Source organism: Zingiber officinale, chromosome 1A (assembly GCF_018446385.1).
Source record: "Zingiber officinale cultivar Zhangliang chromosome 1A, Zo_v1.1, whole genome shotgun sequence".
NCBI lineage: Eukaryota > Viridiplantae > Streptophyta > Magnoliopsida > Zingiberales > Zingiberaceae > Zingiber > Zingiber officinale.
Genome location: NC_055987.1, coordinates 153,190,348 through 153,207,813, shown reverse-complemented (window position 1 = coordinate 153,207,813; position 17,466 = coordinate 153,190,348). Strand labels below are relative to the sequence as shown.

At 34.6% G+C, this 17,466-nt stretch overlaps 3 protein-coding genes across 7 annotated transcripts; 2 read left to right on the top strand and 1 right to left on the bottom strand.

The window, feature by feature from the left end:
• Positions 1-3,456: 3,456 nt before the first annotated feature.
• On the top strand, positions 3,457-9,376 carry LOC122038031 (transcription factor ILR3-like). Of its 5 annotated transcripts, XR_006127789.1 has the most exons (6): positions 3,479-3,703; positions 4,335-4,391; positions 5,369-5,416; positions 5,517-5,594; positions 5,699-5,861; positions 8,528-9,376. XR_006127789.1 is itself a non-coding variant. In XM_042597575.1 (5 exons), the coding sequence occupies exons 1-5, from the start codon at positions 3,567-3,569 to the stop codon at positions 9,184-9,186; spliced, it is 714 nt and encodes a 237-aa protein (XP_042453509.1). In that variant the 5' UTR covers positions 3,457-3,566; the 3' UTR covers positions 9,187-9,280. The 5 variants fall into 5 exon arrangements, 4 of the variants coding, with proteins under 4 accessions (XP_042453509.1, XP_042453513.1, XP_042453511.1 ...); XM_042597575.1 differs by lacking the exon at positions 4,335-4,391 and having other exon boundaries at positions 3,457-3,703; positions 5,369-5,425; positions 5,511-5,594; positions 8,914-9,280; XM_042597577.1 differs by lacking the exon at positions 4,335-4,391 and having other exon boundaries at positions 3,458-3,703; positions 8,914-9,280.
• A 110-nt stretch (positions 9,377-9,486) lies between these two features.
• LOC122038032 (protein DELETION OF SUV3 SUPPRESSOR 1(I)-like) lies at positions 9,487-12,395 on the bottom strand. Its single transcript, XM_042597580.1, has 2 exons — positions 12,197-12,395; positions 9,487-9,809 (listed from the first exon to the last, which is right to left on the bottom strand). The coding sequence occupies exons 1-2, from the start codon at positions 12,288-12,290 to the stop codon at positions 9,676-9,678; spliced, it is 228 nt and encodes a 75-aa protein (XP_042453514.1). The 5' UTR covers positions 12,291-12,395; the 3' UTR covers positions 9,487-9,675.
• Positions 12,396-14,271: 1,876 nt separating this feature from the next.
• Positions 14,272-17,009, top strand: LOC122038030 (protein NOI4-like). Its single transcript, XM_042597574.1, has 3 exons — positions 14,272-14,418; positions 16,508-16,702; positions 16,796-17,009. Exons 1-3 carry the CDS (start codon positions 14,410-14,412, stop codon positions 16,817-16,819), a joined length of 228 nt encoding a protein of 75 aa, XP_042453508.1. The 5' UTR covers positions 14,272-14,409; the 3' UTR covers positions 16,820-17,009.
• The last annotated feature ends 457 nt before the right edge of the window (positions 17,010-17,466 follow it).

Below are 17,466 nucleotides of genomic sequence, written 5' to 3'. Positions count from 1 at the left end.
GAAGGGGATAGGGGCATTGGGTGCTTCCCCATATGTGGCAGTTGGCTTCTTGCTATTACCCCGAGCAGATATTCGGTCCGCTCAGTCACCGTGTTTAGCCGATCGACTAGTCGCTGATGCTATGGGCGCTTGCCCTTGGCGTTCGACCATCATCTGTTGTTATTGCTGTTCCACTATCTTTGCCGCTCTGCCTTGTACCAGCATGTCGAGCTCCTCTTGTGTCAATGACATCGTGTTGAATCATCTAGCGTCCTCCATCTTCTCGTTCGGATGTAGGCTACATTCTCATAGACAACGCTAAAATGATCATATCCAAAAGCGGGAAGGTGGAAAGCTGGAGATGTGGCAGCTTCGCTGATCGGATGTAGACCTCGCTCCACTCTGCAAAACAAGTAACGTTAATGCCGAGCCAGGGAAGGGTCCCCAACATTGGGGATTAGTCACCCAACGAATCATGATAAGAGCGTCTAGCAGCATCACCCCATGATTCCCTAGGTATAATTGAATAGTGCTTACAAGAACCAGTCGATTATGCTTAACGTACAGTCCGGTCCCTTCATCTCATATATCCTGATCGAATCTACAACTATTGGTATATCGAGGATTGTATGTTGATTCGACAATCATGTGATATATCTTATAGTGATATCGCAAGTGTAATTAGGAAACTCTTTTCCTAAAGTACATCTTACAGCTCTGATCAAAGACTTCATTCACTATAAAACAATATATTACATAGGATATCCACACCTGTAGGTGTGCGGTGAATCCCCGACTACAATACACAGACTCTTATATTTTTCGTTACTACACCCAATCTCACCACCTGATGACCCTAATAGAGTCGGTAAATGAGTCAAAGTGTAGCCCCAGCATATAGAGTCTCAATGTTGTTCCGAGTCATAAAGACTACTAGTGTACAACCACAACCAAAGACTTATCCACTTGATAAATGATAACCACTTGGAAAGTCTGTGTGAGGGATATTCGATGAACTCATCATGTGATCATCCATCTGTATGTTTAAACATTTCTATGTCCTTACTAATGAAACATGATACACTACATCACAGATGTTGGTCTCTAGCTCAAGCAGTTTTTTATCCTTATTTATTAGGCGACCCAATTGACTATGAACAAATTTAGAATATACAGTGAATATTGATATATTTCATGATGACCATCATATGTACCACCACATTTCACTATAGTATATTCAAGGACTTTATCTATGCATATCGCATGGGTATAAAGATAAAGTAATGCCAAACTGAATTGAATTGTATTAAAATAAAGGTTGTTTATTTATAAGAGTCAATAAAGCCCTAGCTAACAATTGACCTTGTAGGGCACCTACTCTAACAAAAAAGGATCGGATCCTTGGGTTAGTCACATCGTTTAAGGTGGATAGCAAGTAAATTCATCTTATTAGCATTGGAAGAGTTTGTTTCGAGTTTTCCGCTGTAACAACATCTACGAAGCATGTAACCGAGCGAGATAAGATATTCGTCCCCTTTAGTTCCTGGAGTGACCCAACAAGAATGACTAGAGAAAAAGTTAATTTTATGAAAATAAAAGGAAAAAAAGGATGCCAGGATGAGAAAATATATATAACATGGACCCATGAAGAGCATTATGCAACAAAAGGTCCTTAGCTTAACCAAGAAGGAATGCATAAGTTAGGTCGAATGACATGTTTAACTTTTATCCCACCATTCATTCCTACCGTAACTCATAAGTAATTCCTTGTGAGACTCATTTTGTATCGAAATCCACTTATGTGTGGATTTGAATCTAATTTTATTTTCTTAGCTCCTGTCTTGTTTATATACATCTTTTGCCTACATTTCCATAGAGTATTAAATTTTTATTTTTATCCTCATATTCATTGGATATATCCATCTCTATATCCTTTAGAAGATCATATATTTCCGATTGAGAGTAAGTAAAAATTCAATTAAACTGAATTAACTAACAAAATCTATTGAATTTAAAAGTTCCATTTGACTATTTCAGATAATTTGATTAGAATTTAATTTAAAGAAAATTTAATTTGATTAAATTGAATAAATCAAGATTTGATGTCACAATGTATTCTTATTTTCAAAAATCAAAAAATATATATATAATTGGGTATTTAGGTCAAGTTTATATAGGATTCTACTAGATCCATGTTCATACTCGATTACTTAGATATTCTTACTTGATTATCCTATTTAATATGGTTCAAAAAATTTCTCTATACTTTCTTTCGTTCGGGATGAATATTAAATTTTTTATCCGATTCTAAGAAAATTGTCATCTCTAATAGTTGATTGTTACTAACAGTTTTTTTTTCTTTGGCGCTATCGAATTTTTATTCATCTTTATTCTTTGGCGGGATGGATTTTATCTTCCCGTTCTATGGACTTCCTTTCCATCACTTTTTTTGAGATTTTTTTCTATTATGAACCATGAACCATCTCAAACCTTGAATCAAATTGTACCTAGTGATTTTTGAACCATAAATCATAATGCTCTTGAATGATTAAGATTAAGAGATAACCTTTCAATTATGACACAAGGTGAATACGCTCGCCCTTGCTAACCCGTCTTAAGACTAACACGGAGGAGGTAAATCACGACTGACTACTAATCTTTGGAATAGTGACTAGCACATAAGTGAGATATTTACCTCGACTTTAAGAGACAAACTTTCAAGAACCATAGCTTTGGAATCATGATCAAGTCTATCACAAGGTCATGATCAAATCCCTAGTCGTGTGTGTCTATATATATATATATATATAATATTTTGAAAAAGAAATACCAGCTTTAGTACATTTTAAAGTATATAGTGCCTTTTAGTTTTTAAAATCTGAACGAGCTCATTAGTAAAATGGCAAAATTATTTTCATAGTAATATTATATTATTAGATTATTTTTAGTATCAAACTTTTTCATCTCTTCAAATTTTCAAGTCGTAAAATATGTATTATATATTCTCAAACTTTTATTATAATAATAAAATTATTTATTTATTTATTATAATTTAAGTATTTAATTTTTAAAATCATTAATTCCGGAAGCTTTTCCATCCAAAAGTGAGAAGGCCAATGTTCACAGTCACAGACTTGCCATCCCTCGAGAAAAATATTTGAAGTGCGCCATACTTAAAAATAAAGGGTAATCGCGGGCTTATATTCTCAATCTTATTACTATTATTATTTGAAGGAATAATGATTGGGTTAACGTTGTGACAATTTTTGGGTAATAATTTCAACCCGTATAGTAATTATATTAATGTAGGGAGGTAAGTTTTAAATGTATGGGGCGGAAATGAAAATTTCATTGTCGCCCAGTCTGATACAATCACCCGTTGGGACCCGCGGTTTTTCCATACTTTCTTTTCACAATAAGTCAGGTAAATTGGGAGGTACAAAACTTCAGTATCTGCAATTTACAAATATATCCACCGTTACCGATAGCGAAAATAAGAAAAGGATTTGAGTGAAAAAATAATCCGATTAATTTCCCTACACCGAATCCTCCGCTGACCACCGCCGGCGAGACCTAGGTTTCCGGCGATGGGCTCTACGGAGAACCCTAATTGGTTCTTGGAGTCCTTGATCGACGACATCCCCGTTTCCGAGGGCGATTTTGCAGGGACCAACGGTGGCTTTTATTGGACTGCTCAGGGATTCAACTCTTCCTCTAGCGTCAGGTGATTTCACCACCGAAGCTTAGGGCTTTCGTTCTATTGTCTAATCAAAACACTCCTTTGTCCGAAATTTGTGATTTTGACGTCTCTTTCTTCGGGTCTGACGTTTACGTTTTGTTTGTCTTGTAACGTAGGTTTCGTGTCACTGTCATACATAATGATGAGATTTGGATGCTTCATAACTATAGCCAGAACTGTAGGTTTCTGACTTTGAAAGACTTTTCAAATCGATTAATATGGGCAAGTTCATTTGGTAAATATAAACTAAAGGGATCAATGAGTCATTGCTTGTGAATTTTCATGCTTGATGGCTGTTCGACTGTAGTGGTTCGCTGCATTTGTTCTAGTGCTGGTGATATCTATTCATTGATTGTTGATTTGCCTTGTTTCATGAGATATATGTTGGGTAACACTGCTTGTATCATAAGATATTTAATCTTTGTAATATTAGTTGGAGTAGAAAAGATAAAAATATAGAGGATAAATAAGACTTCATCTTGGTTCTCTCAATCAAAAACTTTGCTATCTAGGGTCCGAGGATCTAGACTAATCTGATTGTTAAATGTTTTTAGTCATTGATATTTCTTTTTTTGTGGTTATCTGGTCTTTGGGATAAAGTTTTTTAAGGCTGTAGGCTACATCTACTGGAGCTGGGTTTACCAAATGCTTATGGTTCCTAATGCTAATTCAGGTATTTTATGCCATTTGTATTTATGCTTTTCTTTGAATATTACAAGTTCTCAATAACTTGTATTACTTTATATCCTTTTCTATTTCTTTCTTTCTATTTTTATTAATGTATTTTCAAGTCCTCTCCTAGGATTTACTTGCATCTATGCTTATATTATACTTAGACTATTTATATTTACCTACTTAGATATTTCATTTACTGCATATTTTTTTTTGCTTAAATTGCAAATCTTCTGTTTTTGTTTTCCCCTTGCTGGAATTTACTTCTCTGCCTTATCATCCTCGGACTTTTTACATTTACATATGTATTTGGATATTTAGGATCTTTTTTACAAAATGATGGAGGGAGGGAGAGAGAGATGTCTTATATAAAATACAAGTAGGATGGTTGAAATATAGGAGAGCGTCAGATATTTTATGTGATCGTAAAGTATCTCTAAAACTTAATGAAAAATTCTATAAAACCGCAATTATATCTGCTATGTTATATAGAGTTGAATATCGGGTTATGATTCGAGCACATGAGTAAAAGATGAGAGTCGTAGAGATGAGGATGTTATGGTGGATGTGTAGGCATACGAGAATGGACAGAATAAGAAATGAACATTAGAGAGAAAGTTGGAGTTACATCTATTGAGGAAAAATTCCGAGAGACACGTTTAAAATGGTACGGGCATGTACTTAGACGATCAATAAATGTTCCAATTAAGAAACTATACTAAATACGCATATCAAACAAGGAAGGAAGACAAAAAAAACTTGGTTAGTAACAATAAAATAAAATAAGATAAAATTTATTTAAGTATAGATGATATAGTAGGAGATAGAGCTCAATGACGTAAAAGGATCTATATAGCCGACCCCACCTAGAGGAATATGACTTGGTTGTTCTTGTTGTTGTTATTTGGATATTCCATCTATTGCATTATGTTTACTTAAATTGTAACTCATTTGGTCTTTCAATTCCAAAATTGACAGTTCATTTGCAAATTCTGGTAGCATCAAAGAACCAGTTAATGGAAAGCGGTTAACTGCGTAAACTTTTCCTATTCATTAGATCTTGTTTCATTTTATTTTTTTTCATCATGTGGGTACTTCTACGATTATGAAGCTTTTCTAGTTGCAGTGCTAGGTCAGAAACTTGTGCTAAACCTGCTACCAAAGCTTGTAGAGAAAAAATGAGGAGGGACAAGTTGAATGACAGGTACTATTTCTTATTTAGTTATAATGTGAACCAACAAAGATCACAGTTCTTACCATGAATGATCAAAATGGCTTGAGGTTTTTTTACTTTGGTTTTGATTTTAGATTCATGGAATTGGCCTATCTTCTGGAACCTGGAAAGCAGGCAAAAACTGATAAATCGGCAATTCTAAGTGAGGCTACTTGTATGTTGACTCAGCTCCGCAATGAGGTACAAAAGCTTAAAGAATTAAATGGAACTCTTGAGGAGAAGACAAAAGAATTTAAGGTCAGTTGGACTATCTTTTTGGTGGTTCAGATTGAAAATTATGATGTTCACTTATGTGGTGATCTAATACAATCATACAGGTGGACTTGGGACTATAATTTTCCAATATGAGTTGTATGTGCATTGAATAAGTGAAACTGTACATAGATCTAAAAACTAGATAATTATAGTCAAATGGATGCATATTTTAGAACTCTCACATACTTTTTCACGGTTATCGTATAATTGATTGCATGTTGAAGACTAATATAGAGGTGTATGTTAGGAACATCAGAGACCACATCCATGGGGGAGGATGACCTTTGAGAAGGCAACAGTGATCTTGGAAAAGGGCATACAGAATAAGAAAGAATCATGAGAAAAATATATTTGTGATTAGTTTAACACATACACAGACAAACCATTTTTTTAAGAGAAACTGCATCATTCCTATATTTATGTATTGATGTACAAAACTTAGTTCTAAAACTCATTCTAGTATCTTGATCCATCGTGCACTGACTTCCTTTACTACAATAATGGCACAATCATTTTTTCTAAGAAATACCCAAATATAACAAAGACTAAGGGGGCGTTTGGTTTAGGATAATAGGAGTAGGGAATGGGAATGAGAATCATTGATTCCCATTGTTAATGTTTGGATTATAGGAATAGGAATACAAATAAGGGAATGAATCCTTGAAATTGGGTAATAACTCATTCCCATGTATCTCCCCTTCAATGAGTCATTACCCTATTTTCATCAATCAAAATATTCCCTTATTCCAAAAATACCCTTGACTTAAAACTAAAATTTTCTCCATTAATATCAAATATCAAAATATATTTATTTATTTTTTCTTTCATATCACTTATCTCTCCTTATTCTCTCTCATTATATTTTCTCTCTCATCATTTTATCACACTTTCTCTCTCCTTAATTTCTCATATCACACTCTCTTTCCTCTTTATTTTCTCATTACACTTTCTCTCTCATCATACTTTCTCTTTCCTCAATCTCTTCCATCGCACTCTCTTCCTTCTTTTTTTCCTCATCTCACTTTCTCTTTCATCATACTTTCTCTCTCCTCAATCTCTCCCATCACACTCTTTTTTCTCATCACACTTTCTCTCTCCTCAATATCTCTTATCACACTTCCTCCTTTTTTCCTCAACACACTTTCTCTCTCATCATACTTTCTCTCTCATCACACTTACTCCTTTTTTCCTCAACACACTTTCTCTCTCCTCAATCTCTCCCATCATATTCACTGTTCTCTTTTCTCTCACCATACTTTCTTTCTCCTCAATCTCTCTCATGACTCTCTCTCTCCTCATTTTTTCTCACTATATTTTCTCTTTCTTCATCCTCTCCTATCATACTTTCTCTCGCATCATATTTTCTCTCATCATGCTCTCTCCAATCACATTCTCTTTTTTCATTTTCTCTCATCACACTTTCTCTATCTTTATTCTTTCTTATCACACTTTCTCTCTCATAATACTTTCTCTCTCATCATTCTCTTTCATCATATTTTTCTCTCACATTCATCTTTCTCTCACATTTAATTTTTTCTCTTATTTTCCTTTAAGGGTAAAAAAGGAAACTTTGATTTATTCCGATAGAAGATATACAACTAATCAAACATTACTTTTAAGAGTGATGTCCATGCTCATACCCATTCCCATTCCACAATACAATGATTCCCATTCCGATTCCTATTCCTAGGAAAGAACCAAACGCCCCCTAAGTTCATTTTCATTATTTACTTTTCTTTATTGTGGACATGGAAGTGACCAATCGATTGAACTTGTATTATAAGATATTGTCTTAAATCCCAATGAGCTTTACCTCATGTTTAATTGCCACTATTGATATTGAATCCTACATAGACTGCCATGATAAGCTGGAGGAAGATGTTTGATTAGTTTCTTTAACAAGTTGAATCAATTGGAGTTGTGTTAGAGATATCCTATCCAGCAGTATATTATATGTTGGGCAAACTTAAACATTTGAAATTCCTGAAATCGAATTGAACCAGATTGAAAGAATATTTCAGTGCAGATTTCGCTCATATTTTTAGATTCAAGTTTAATTTCCACTTTTGATGGCCCAAATAATGGAATTGGATAAGGTGTTTTCAAAAACATGACTTGAGCAGGTTCCATCATTAATGGAAGACAAATAAAATTTTAGTTAACATATTAAAAAAGTGAATTACGATTATAAGGATAAATAATGATATTTCTGTCATAGAGTTTGGTGGAGGAATAAAATTTCGTAAAGCTGACCCTAATAGTTGGTAGTAACACAAGTTGATGATAATCTCTTTCATACAATGGTGGACTCTCATGGTTCCTTTGGTACTTCAAGTTGTATAGCAGTTAGTGTCTATGTTGTGAATTTGATTTTGACAAAGATGATGAAAGTTGAATGAACAATCATTTATGCATTCAAGGTGGTTTCTTACTTTGAGTTCATTAAGTTGGCCTAGAGATTTTGTTTACATGATTCTGCTTGGTGATAGACCAATATATTCCCGTGTTAGAAAACTATCTGTTATTCTTCGCAATTGTATTCCACTGGTAATCTCTAATGAAGTTTCTTCATTAGCTGGACCAGAAGGAAAAGTCCAAAATGTTTCCACTTATAAATTCATAATTAAAAGAAATAATTAACCATGTAGGGTAACGTCGAGCCTGAGGTAACCGGTCCGGTCCAAAATTTCTCACCGGTCACCAAGATAAATCGGGAAGAACTTGCGACGGATAGCTCAGAAGCCAAGCATCTCTCGCCATGAAAACTACTGGTTATTGCGTTTCACATTAAATGATTCTCAAGATTTATTACTTCTTTCCCAGCCTCATGCAAATACAGTTTTGGCATACTTAATGATTGCATTTAAGTTTTTTTCTAATGGTTTTTGTTATTGGAAAGGTTGGTACTGATGGCCTCATGCATTTTGATAGGATGGTAGCAATGACATTCCTTAGTCCTTACAGCCAAAATTTGTTATATGCTATTCTATTGTTCTATTAACAATCTATCAGTTATTTGAATAATGTTCTTCAGGCCGAGAAGAATGAACTCCGTGAAGAGAAGCAGAAGCTGAAGGCAGAAAAAGAAAGCTTAGAGCAGCAAATCAAACTTCTGAATACAAGGTCTAGTATCTATGCTGCTCATCCGCCCGTTATACCTACCCCCTTCACAGTTCCTGGTCAACCTGCTGGGCACAAGTTAATCATGCCGATCATTGGTTACCCTAGCTATCCAATGTGGCAATTCATGCCCCCTGCCGATGTCGATATATCACTGGATGCTGATAAATGGCCACCTGTTGCCTAAGCAAACGAACGATTAAAAAAAACAAAAAGTCCAAATATGTTAGAATTGCAGATGATTTCATCATCAATTTAAGTTGCCGAAAACTTCATGGGCATGCATGTTTCAGCTTTAAGTTGCCGAAAACTTCATAGGCATGCATGTTTCAGCTTTATGCCTTTCCCGTAAGATATAGATATCACCTATAAATAAATTATTTATCTCTGCATTTAGGCACAAGTCCTTTCTATCTGTTGATGCTTATTTGTGGAGTGAGACAATTCTATGTGTTTATTCTCATATAGAAATATACTCGGGTTGGAATAGTGTACCAAACTGAACTTTTGTTGCAAATCAGAAAGCGTTTTGGATCAAGCACCTGGCCGATTTACACATTAAACATCCAAATCTGAAATTACCAGAAGTCTAGATTTCACAAGTTGAAACTTTAACGTGGGAACAAACAATGGTTACTTGCATCAAAATAGAAAACAGGGTGGGGGCAACTTAAATTCAACTCTTGCTAGAGTTGCTTTCGAGCTCTTTCTTAAGTTGCAGAGAGAAGTCATCATTCACGTCGTCATCATCCCAATCATCCTCCCACTGTTGCACGACTTCTTTGCCTTCTTCTTTCTCATCATCCCATTCTGCAATGAGTACAATTCACATGATTAATATCAATAACCCTAGCTGTACAACTACAATATTGTTCACATTTCATTACATTTTAATATCTAAATTCACGTCCACTATTAAATAATCAAGCCCAAATTCAAAATGTACATTTTCAAATTTTTTTTTTAAGAAAGAACTGTTTCATCAAGTCGGATACGAAGAGATCACAAACTGTTTCATCTGGATCAGAAAACTAAACCTTGTTCGCAGACAACATATTGAACAAAAAAACATGAAGCAATTCAGAGTTTGACATTTGTCAAAATTTTAGGGATAAATTTTAGCAGATGAGGTGAGTAAAACAAGCCTGGAAGCATCCCCTACATAAACAAATTTTGTATTCTCAGGAAGGAACTAAAAAAAAAAAAGGTCAGTCCAGTGCACGAAGCTCTCGTCATTCTCAGGAAAGAACTAGACAATAGCTAAATAAATATCCCATTTAGAAGTAACAAGAAGAATACAGGCAATCAACCATGGTTTCCAAGACGCATCCACTCAGTTCCACATCCACAACTTAATTCCTAACGAACTTTCTGAACTTATTCTGCATGTAGAATTTACAGGTGACGTTAACTGCTAAATACAAATCTCCTAAACATATTCAAAGATGGCAATGGTGTTAGGCAAGGAAGGACATCAAGTATAATCCCCAGCTGCATCACGTCACAAGGCTTGCCAAGAGAGTAGCTTGGGACAAACCAGTCCCTTGTAAGAAGCTAATAGTGCTAGACACGGGTGAAAGAAAGCAAAATATCAATATCAAAAGCCATGTAGTGGACTGGGCATCAATAAGCGAGGACAATTCTAACTTTGCGCGTTCTCATTTTATCTCATCACTTAACAATAATGTTGGCAAATCAAAGTATTGAAACCCTACTTCAGAAACTATCATGCTCTAGGTTTTTAATCCTAATTTTATCACTTGAGATGTTCTAGTTCATAAAGAAGTTTCTTCTATAAACCCAGGTGTCCAAATATTTCTACCCTTGGCCTGCCCGAACCCACAGGATTTTCCCACCGGCCATGGGGTTTAATCCAAGAAGCGTAGATGGGCCATAGGGGATGGATCAGCACCACAAGTGGTTCAAGCGCCGCAGGCATTTATTTGCGCTGCGTGGGAATCGAAGCCTCGTTGCTTGGGAAAACCGTCCGCCTGCTTATCATCGCACCAAGTAAATTGAACCATAACAAGTGCCACCAGAATTAAACAGTAGGAAACAAATTGAAAAAGAATGAGTAGAAAAAATTGCAGAAACATGATTACTATTAGTCTTTTCACAAAAAAACAAGTTACTTTATCTATGTGCTGCACCACTGGGCCTCTCATGCTATTTTAAGCAAGTCACTGAATGATATTACCTTCACACTATCAAAATATATGTGAAAATGATTGTAGAAGCTTGAAACCTGCTATAGACAGAGACAGTAAATACTACTGTTGTCACTTTCTCAAAATTAATTATGAATCTATCTAAATAACTGGAGGAGCAGGAACCAAGATCAACCATGACTATATAAAGTCATTTAAAAATACTGTGCCTACTGTTCCATAGCTATATGCCTCACATCACTCCGTTATTTTCCATGTAGAATTACTTCATATGTTCAAAACAATGTGAATAAATTTTCCATTTGCAAAATGTCGTGTTTACTTGGGTAAGTAATAAAAAGAAAACAAAAGATTTAAAAGTATCAATTTCACTTATTTGCCTGCAAAGAAGTAGAGAGGAAGCAATTAAATTCCATCCAATTCATCTAGTCTATTTCAGTATTGTTGCCCAAATGGGTGGGTCAGAGTCAAACTAAATTTTAACATCTAATAACAATAAAGGATATTAAGGGAAATCAAATTTTAGCATTTAATAAACATTAAGTGATATTATATCTTTCATTTTGAATCTGTCCAAGTAATGTACTGAAGCAGTAGCAACATATATGCATTTTTTTATTTTCTTTTCATTTCATTTAAACATTATTCTCCCACTTCTGCCTCAAAGTAAACATATTTCAAAATGTTTACTTTGCTTTCTCGTTTTATACTCCATTGCCAAAAATTCATCCACTACATGTCTTCACCAAGAAAAATATTAAGAAATAAATTTATACTATAAACCCTAACTCTTAGATAAACAATGATTAGTGAAGGAAGCAATTACCTACTAAATTTACACAGACCAAGACAATCTAATCGGCGAATAAACTAAAAAAAATGTGATGAGAACATCATAAGTCTGATTTGAACAACAAGATTGCCACTTTTGGGAAATAAGGAAAGACTAAGTTTGGTTTTCACCTTGCAGATTGCTATTTAAGCCCACGGAATAAAGATATATACAAAAACCCTAAATAAACATGTTACCTTCGCCGATCTCGAATTCTTCGAACTCATCGTCGTCGTCGAACAGATCGACCTTAGGATCCTCAGAGGCAGCGGGTTTGGTTTCTGTTGCCATTGAGAATAACGATCGGACACTCAAACAAACGAAATCGACAGGCGCAAGGACTGGGAAACAAACCCTAGAGAGAAGCGACAGAGTCGGCCGGAGGAAAATGGCTTTCTTTAAAATACCTGTGGTTATTTTAGCGGATTCGGATGCGCTGGACGTGGAGCCGCTTCTAGATCCAGGATAACAACGGTTTTTAATTTTTTTTTAATTTATAAAATAAAAAAAATAAAAAAAAAAATATTTTTTTAAGAGTTTATTTTAGGGTTCAGGCTTTGGTTATAGTGTTAAAACTATTTTTTTTTTTAGATTTTATCTCTGGGGTTTAAGCCTTCCAATTAGGTTATAGTGTTTGGTTTTAAAAAAAAATTAAAATAAAATTAATTTAAGTATTTATTGAGTATTGTAATATGTTAAGGGGATATATTAAGGTATTAAAAATTTATATAAGGAAATGTTAAATTTTTTAATTGATTTTTGAAATTTAAAATATTTAAAAAATTAAAAAAAAAATAAAAAACTGATATATATATATAGAATTTTGTTATCCTGCGCGACGTCATAGTGCGCGACCGTGCGCGCCGCGCAGGATAACAACGGTTTTTAATTTTTTTTTTATTTTTTTTTAATTTATAAAATAAAAAAATAAAAAAAAATATTTTTTTAAGAATTTATTTTAGGGTTCAGGCTTTGGTTATAGTGTTAAAACTATTTTTTTTTTTAGATTTTACCTCTGGGGTTTAAGCCTTCCAATTAGGTTATAGTGTTTGGTTTTAAAAAAAAATTAATTTAAGTATTTATTGAATATTGTAATATGTTAAGGGGATATATTAAGGTATTAAAAATTTATATAAGGAAATGTTAATTTTTTTAATTGATTTTTGAAATTTAAAATATTTAAAAAATTAAAAAAAAAATAAAAAACTGACCGATCTCCTGCGCGCGCACAGTCGCGCACTGTGCGAGCGCACAGGAGATCAAAACTCATATATATAGAATTTTGTTATCCTGCGCGACGCCACGGTGCGCGACCGTGCGCGCCGCGCAGGATAACAACGGTTTTTAATTTTTTTTTTATTTTTTTTAATTTATAAAATAAAAAAAATAAAAAAAAATATTTTTTTAAGAGTTTATTTTAGGGTTCAGGATTTGGTTATAGTGTTAAAACTATTTTTTTTTTTAGATTTTACCTCTGGAGTTTAAGTAAACCTTCCAATTAGGTTATAGTATTTGGTTTTAAAAAAAAATTAAAATAAAATTAATTTAAGTATTTATTGAGTATTGTATTATGTTAAGGGGATATATTAAGGTATTAAAAATTTATATAAGGAAATGTTAAATTTTTTAATTGATTTTTGAAATTTAAAATATTTAAAAAATTAAAAAAAAATTAAAAACTGACCGATCTCCTGCGCGCGCGCACAGTCGCGCACTGTGCGAGCGCGCAGGAGATCAAAACTCTCTATATATATATATATATATATATATATATATATATATATATATATATATATATATATATATATATTATGATGATTTCAGAGAGAGTCTTAATGAGTATTAACGGAGGTAATACTACCCACAAGAATGACTATTGACTTTAGCAAAAGTCCACTCCACTAGCGTTCACACGAGCTGTCATACTTCAAGGTGGAACGATGTGCTGTCAACCACTGTTCTCCCCTAACAAGGTTCGACCGAAACAACCCTACCCACGACTTAACCGGACGACCGGACAATGTGAACGGGAAGTGGACCCCTCTGGTATGGTAGAATCAGCACCGTGAATATAAAAAAAGCCGTTTCGATATTTTTTTTATTGGGTTTGCGAATCACAAAGCAGAGAGCACTCGATCCAACGGCGATGCAAGTGTGGTGGGTAAACCGCCGACAGCCGCGCCGCTGCCTTTCCACGGTAGAAAAGAATATTTCGACGTTCGTGGTAATTGGGTAGAGCAGAGATGCCTTTGTGGGCCCCGTTTGTGATAGATCAATTATATTGATGAAATAAAATATCAATTATTACACGTATAATCGCTCTGGAGGCGTAGAAGAGAAGGGTGAGGGAATCGCTTCGTGTTCTTCCCGGTTCTCCTCGTCTGCATCGCGGCGTCCCTTGTCTTTGATCATGGATTCGGTGAGCAATCTCCTTTGCTTCCAGATTTTATGCGTCTTTGCTCGGCGGTTTTATTTGTCGGAAAAAAAAAAATCTTTTTTGGGCGAGTAAACCTTGAATTTACTGCTTTTTTTGTTCGATCGGTGATTACAGAGATCGCGCTCTTGCTTTTCTCTATGGGTCGTAGTTCGATTGTCAGATCGTCAAGTGATTTGCACTGTAGATATTCTTTGCTATGGATTCGTTTTGTGGGTTGAGAAAGACGTTTACTGGGGACCGAAGATGTGCTTTCCATTTGACTGATTTGGGAGCTTTGTTTTTCTTGGATGCATATGGAAATCATATCATTTAGACGAGTTATTAAGGAGGCCTACTACTAATCTTGCTTGTTAACCTGACAATTTCCCCGAATTGGAATTTGCTGATGGCTTAAGCATGGAGGATATCCTAATTTTAGGGTAATAAAAAACTTTTCCACTAAATTCGTAGTCTTTGATTGGAGCCGAACTCTTAATGAGGGAACTTAGACAGATTTAAAAAGTTCCATGAACCGTCTCTTTCAATATACTGGAATTGCTTTGAATCTGAAAAGTGCCACCTCGGGTTAGATGGTTTTTCTTGTTCTTGAGAAATTTGTAGCTTCAAATTTAGTTATCTGATTTATGTAGATAAACATCACCAAAATAACAGGTCTGGCAAACAGTTGCATAGATTTTAGAGAGCCTTTTCACCAATAGAGAGCTTACAATTTAACCTCAATTGTTGTCTCGAGTATCATATTGTGGATGACCTGTACCCAAAATGCCATTATGTAGATTATAACTTGTATGAGGTGCTAAGCGTAAACACCAATATGGGCTTAGTTAAACTGACATGGGATAGCTATCTGACTTCCATAGTTCTATACATGGTGAATCAATCATCTCCCGTTTTTCCCTTTACTAGCTCGTCTTTGATGGTTTTGTCTTTATTCTTGGTATTAATCTGCTATTCTGCCTTCTCGTATGCCTTGTTACTCATCTTTGCACAATGTTGTATAAGATCTCCATCTATTCACACAAAAATTTCTTATGTTGCATCAGCAACAAGCCAACAAAATTCCTTGACTCCACGTGAAATCTCAATCTTTGTCAGAATTGTGCTCCCTTGCACCTGGATGTCTCTTCTGGTGCGGTAAAAGTTAGCTTCTGTGAATTCTTAGGCATAAGTGATATGATAAAGATATGAAACTGTTGAGTTAAATACTTTCTAGAAAAATCTACCAAAGAAACTATATGTAGCACTTTCTAGAAAATAAATCTAGGAAATATTGTAATAAAACATCTAAAAAACAAGAAGAAATTGAATCTATAGTTTTTTCATAGTTGGTGGAGATCACTTTTAAATAGCGGGTGTATGCGGGCATTGTTACCAAGAGTGAAGAAATCAATTACTATACCTCTACATAAAAACCCCCTTCAACCTTTCTCCCTTTTGGGTTGTAAACTTCCTAAACTGTCTTGCAAAATATTCCAAGCTCTTGCAAACAAATTCCAATATATAAAATTTTCCCATTCTTCTTCGTATAAAAATAACAAGCACACTTAACGTAATGTTTGTGTAAGAAAACTAAGAAGGTAGCGCGACTAATGTTGATAGCATCTATCTACATTCAAACATTTGGCTAACTTTCACTTGATGCTGGAAAAAACAATATGGTTTGTTCTTTTCCTCAGTATGCATTTGTGCAGACTTGTTTTGTGATTTTTTTTAATAAATATTATCGAGTACAAAGACGGACTGCAAAATCCTTATTAGTCATTAGACACCTAAGAAAAACTTGCGAAATAACAATAATAAATTTGATAGCTCGTAGTTTGTCTGCAACATTGCTGCTGGCACAGTTCAATGGGGGGAAAACACTCAAGTAACCTAACTTTCGTTTTTATTTTTTCACTGTATGGTCAATCGTGAGTAAATTTTCCCTCACAGTGTTAATTCGTGTGCATTCGTTTAATGATGTTCTACAACTTTTTTTTTTGGAGCTTGTTGAATTCCTTGTTTTTTTTCTTGCTTTATCTCCATGTAATTTGTGTTATCAGCCTGGTTTTATTTCTCTTTACCACGTCAGGATAAGGGGCAGCCACTTCCTAAGTTCGGGGAGTGGGATGTGAACAATCCCGCATCTGCTGAAGGTTTCACCGTCATATTCAACAAAGCTCGGGACGAAAAGAAGACAGGCGGTAACTCCGGTGCAACTCCATCAAGAAACGAGGGAGGCAGTTTACAACAGGATGATGCCGGTTATCAGTATCCTTCAAAAACTGTACGATCCTTCCCCTATTTCTCTTATGATCCTGACTGAAATTGACTGCCCTCTCTGCATCACTCCAATAACCGCTATCTTAATTCCATGCAGCGCAAATGGTTTTGCTGTGGCTGATTGATGTCGAGTGATGATTCTGCTGTGGTTTACAGATGCTGAAGCCACGTCTACATGGTGATTTTTAGTTTGAGGTTGCAGGGATAAAGAGAGTTTGTTTTAACGTACAGATTTGACATGAATTATTATTTTCCTTGGTCCGTGTGTGTTGTATTATATATACTGTCAGAAAAGAGAAGAGTTTGGTGAAGTGTTCTATATTCAGTTTCCCATCTGGATTTTCCACTCAAGTAAACCAAGCTTTTGTGGTATATCTTGCTGATTAATTGTTAGTCTTTTCCACTCATGAAAATCTTCTTGATCATCTTGCTGATTAATTGTTATCAGTTTATGATGCAAAATAATTTTATTTTGAATAGGATAGTTTTGATAGATATTTAATTTAATTTAATATGTCGTTTTTTTTTATTTCCTATTTTATTTTTATTAATTTGCAATTTGGTTTATTTTCTATTTTTGATTAAGTCCTTCAGGGTGTGAAACTATTTTATGATTTTTTTTAATAAGAGACCCAATTCTCCCCATATTACTGGCCTTTTATATATTCTCCGTTAAGTTTTATTTTAAATTATAATTTTTTTGGGCTCTTGTTGTCATGTAAAAATAAATATGGATGTGATCCAGAATATTATGTAGGGTATCAAATA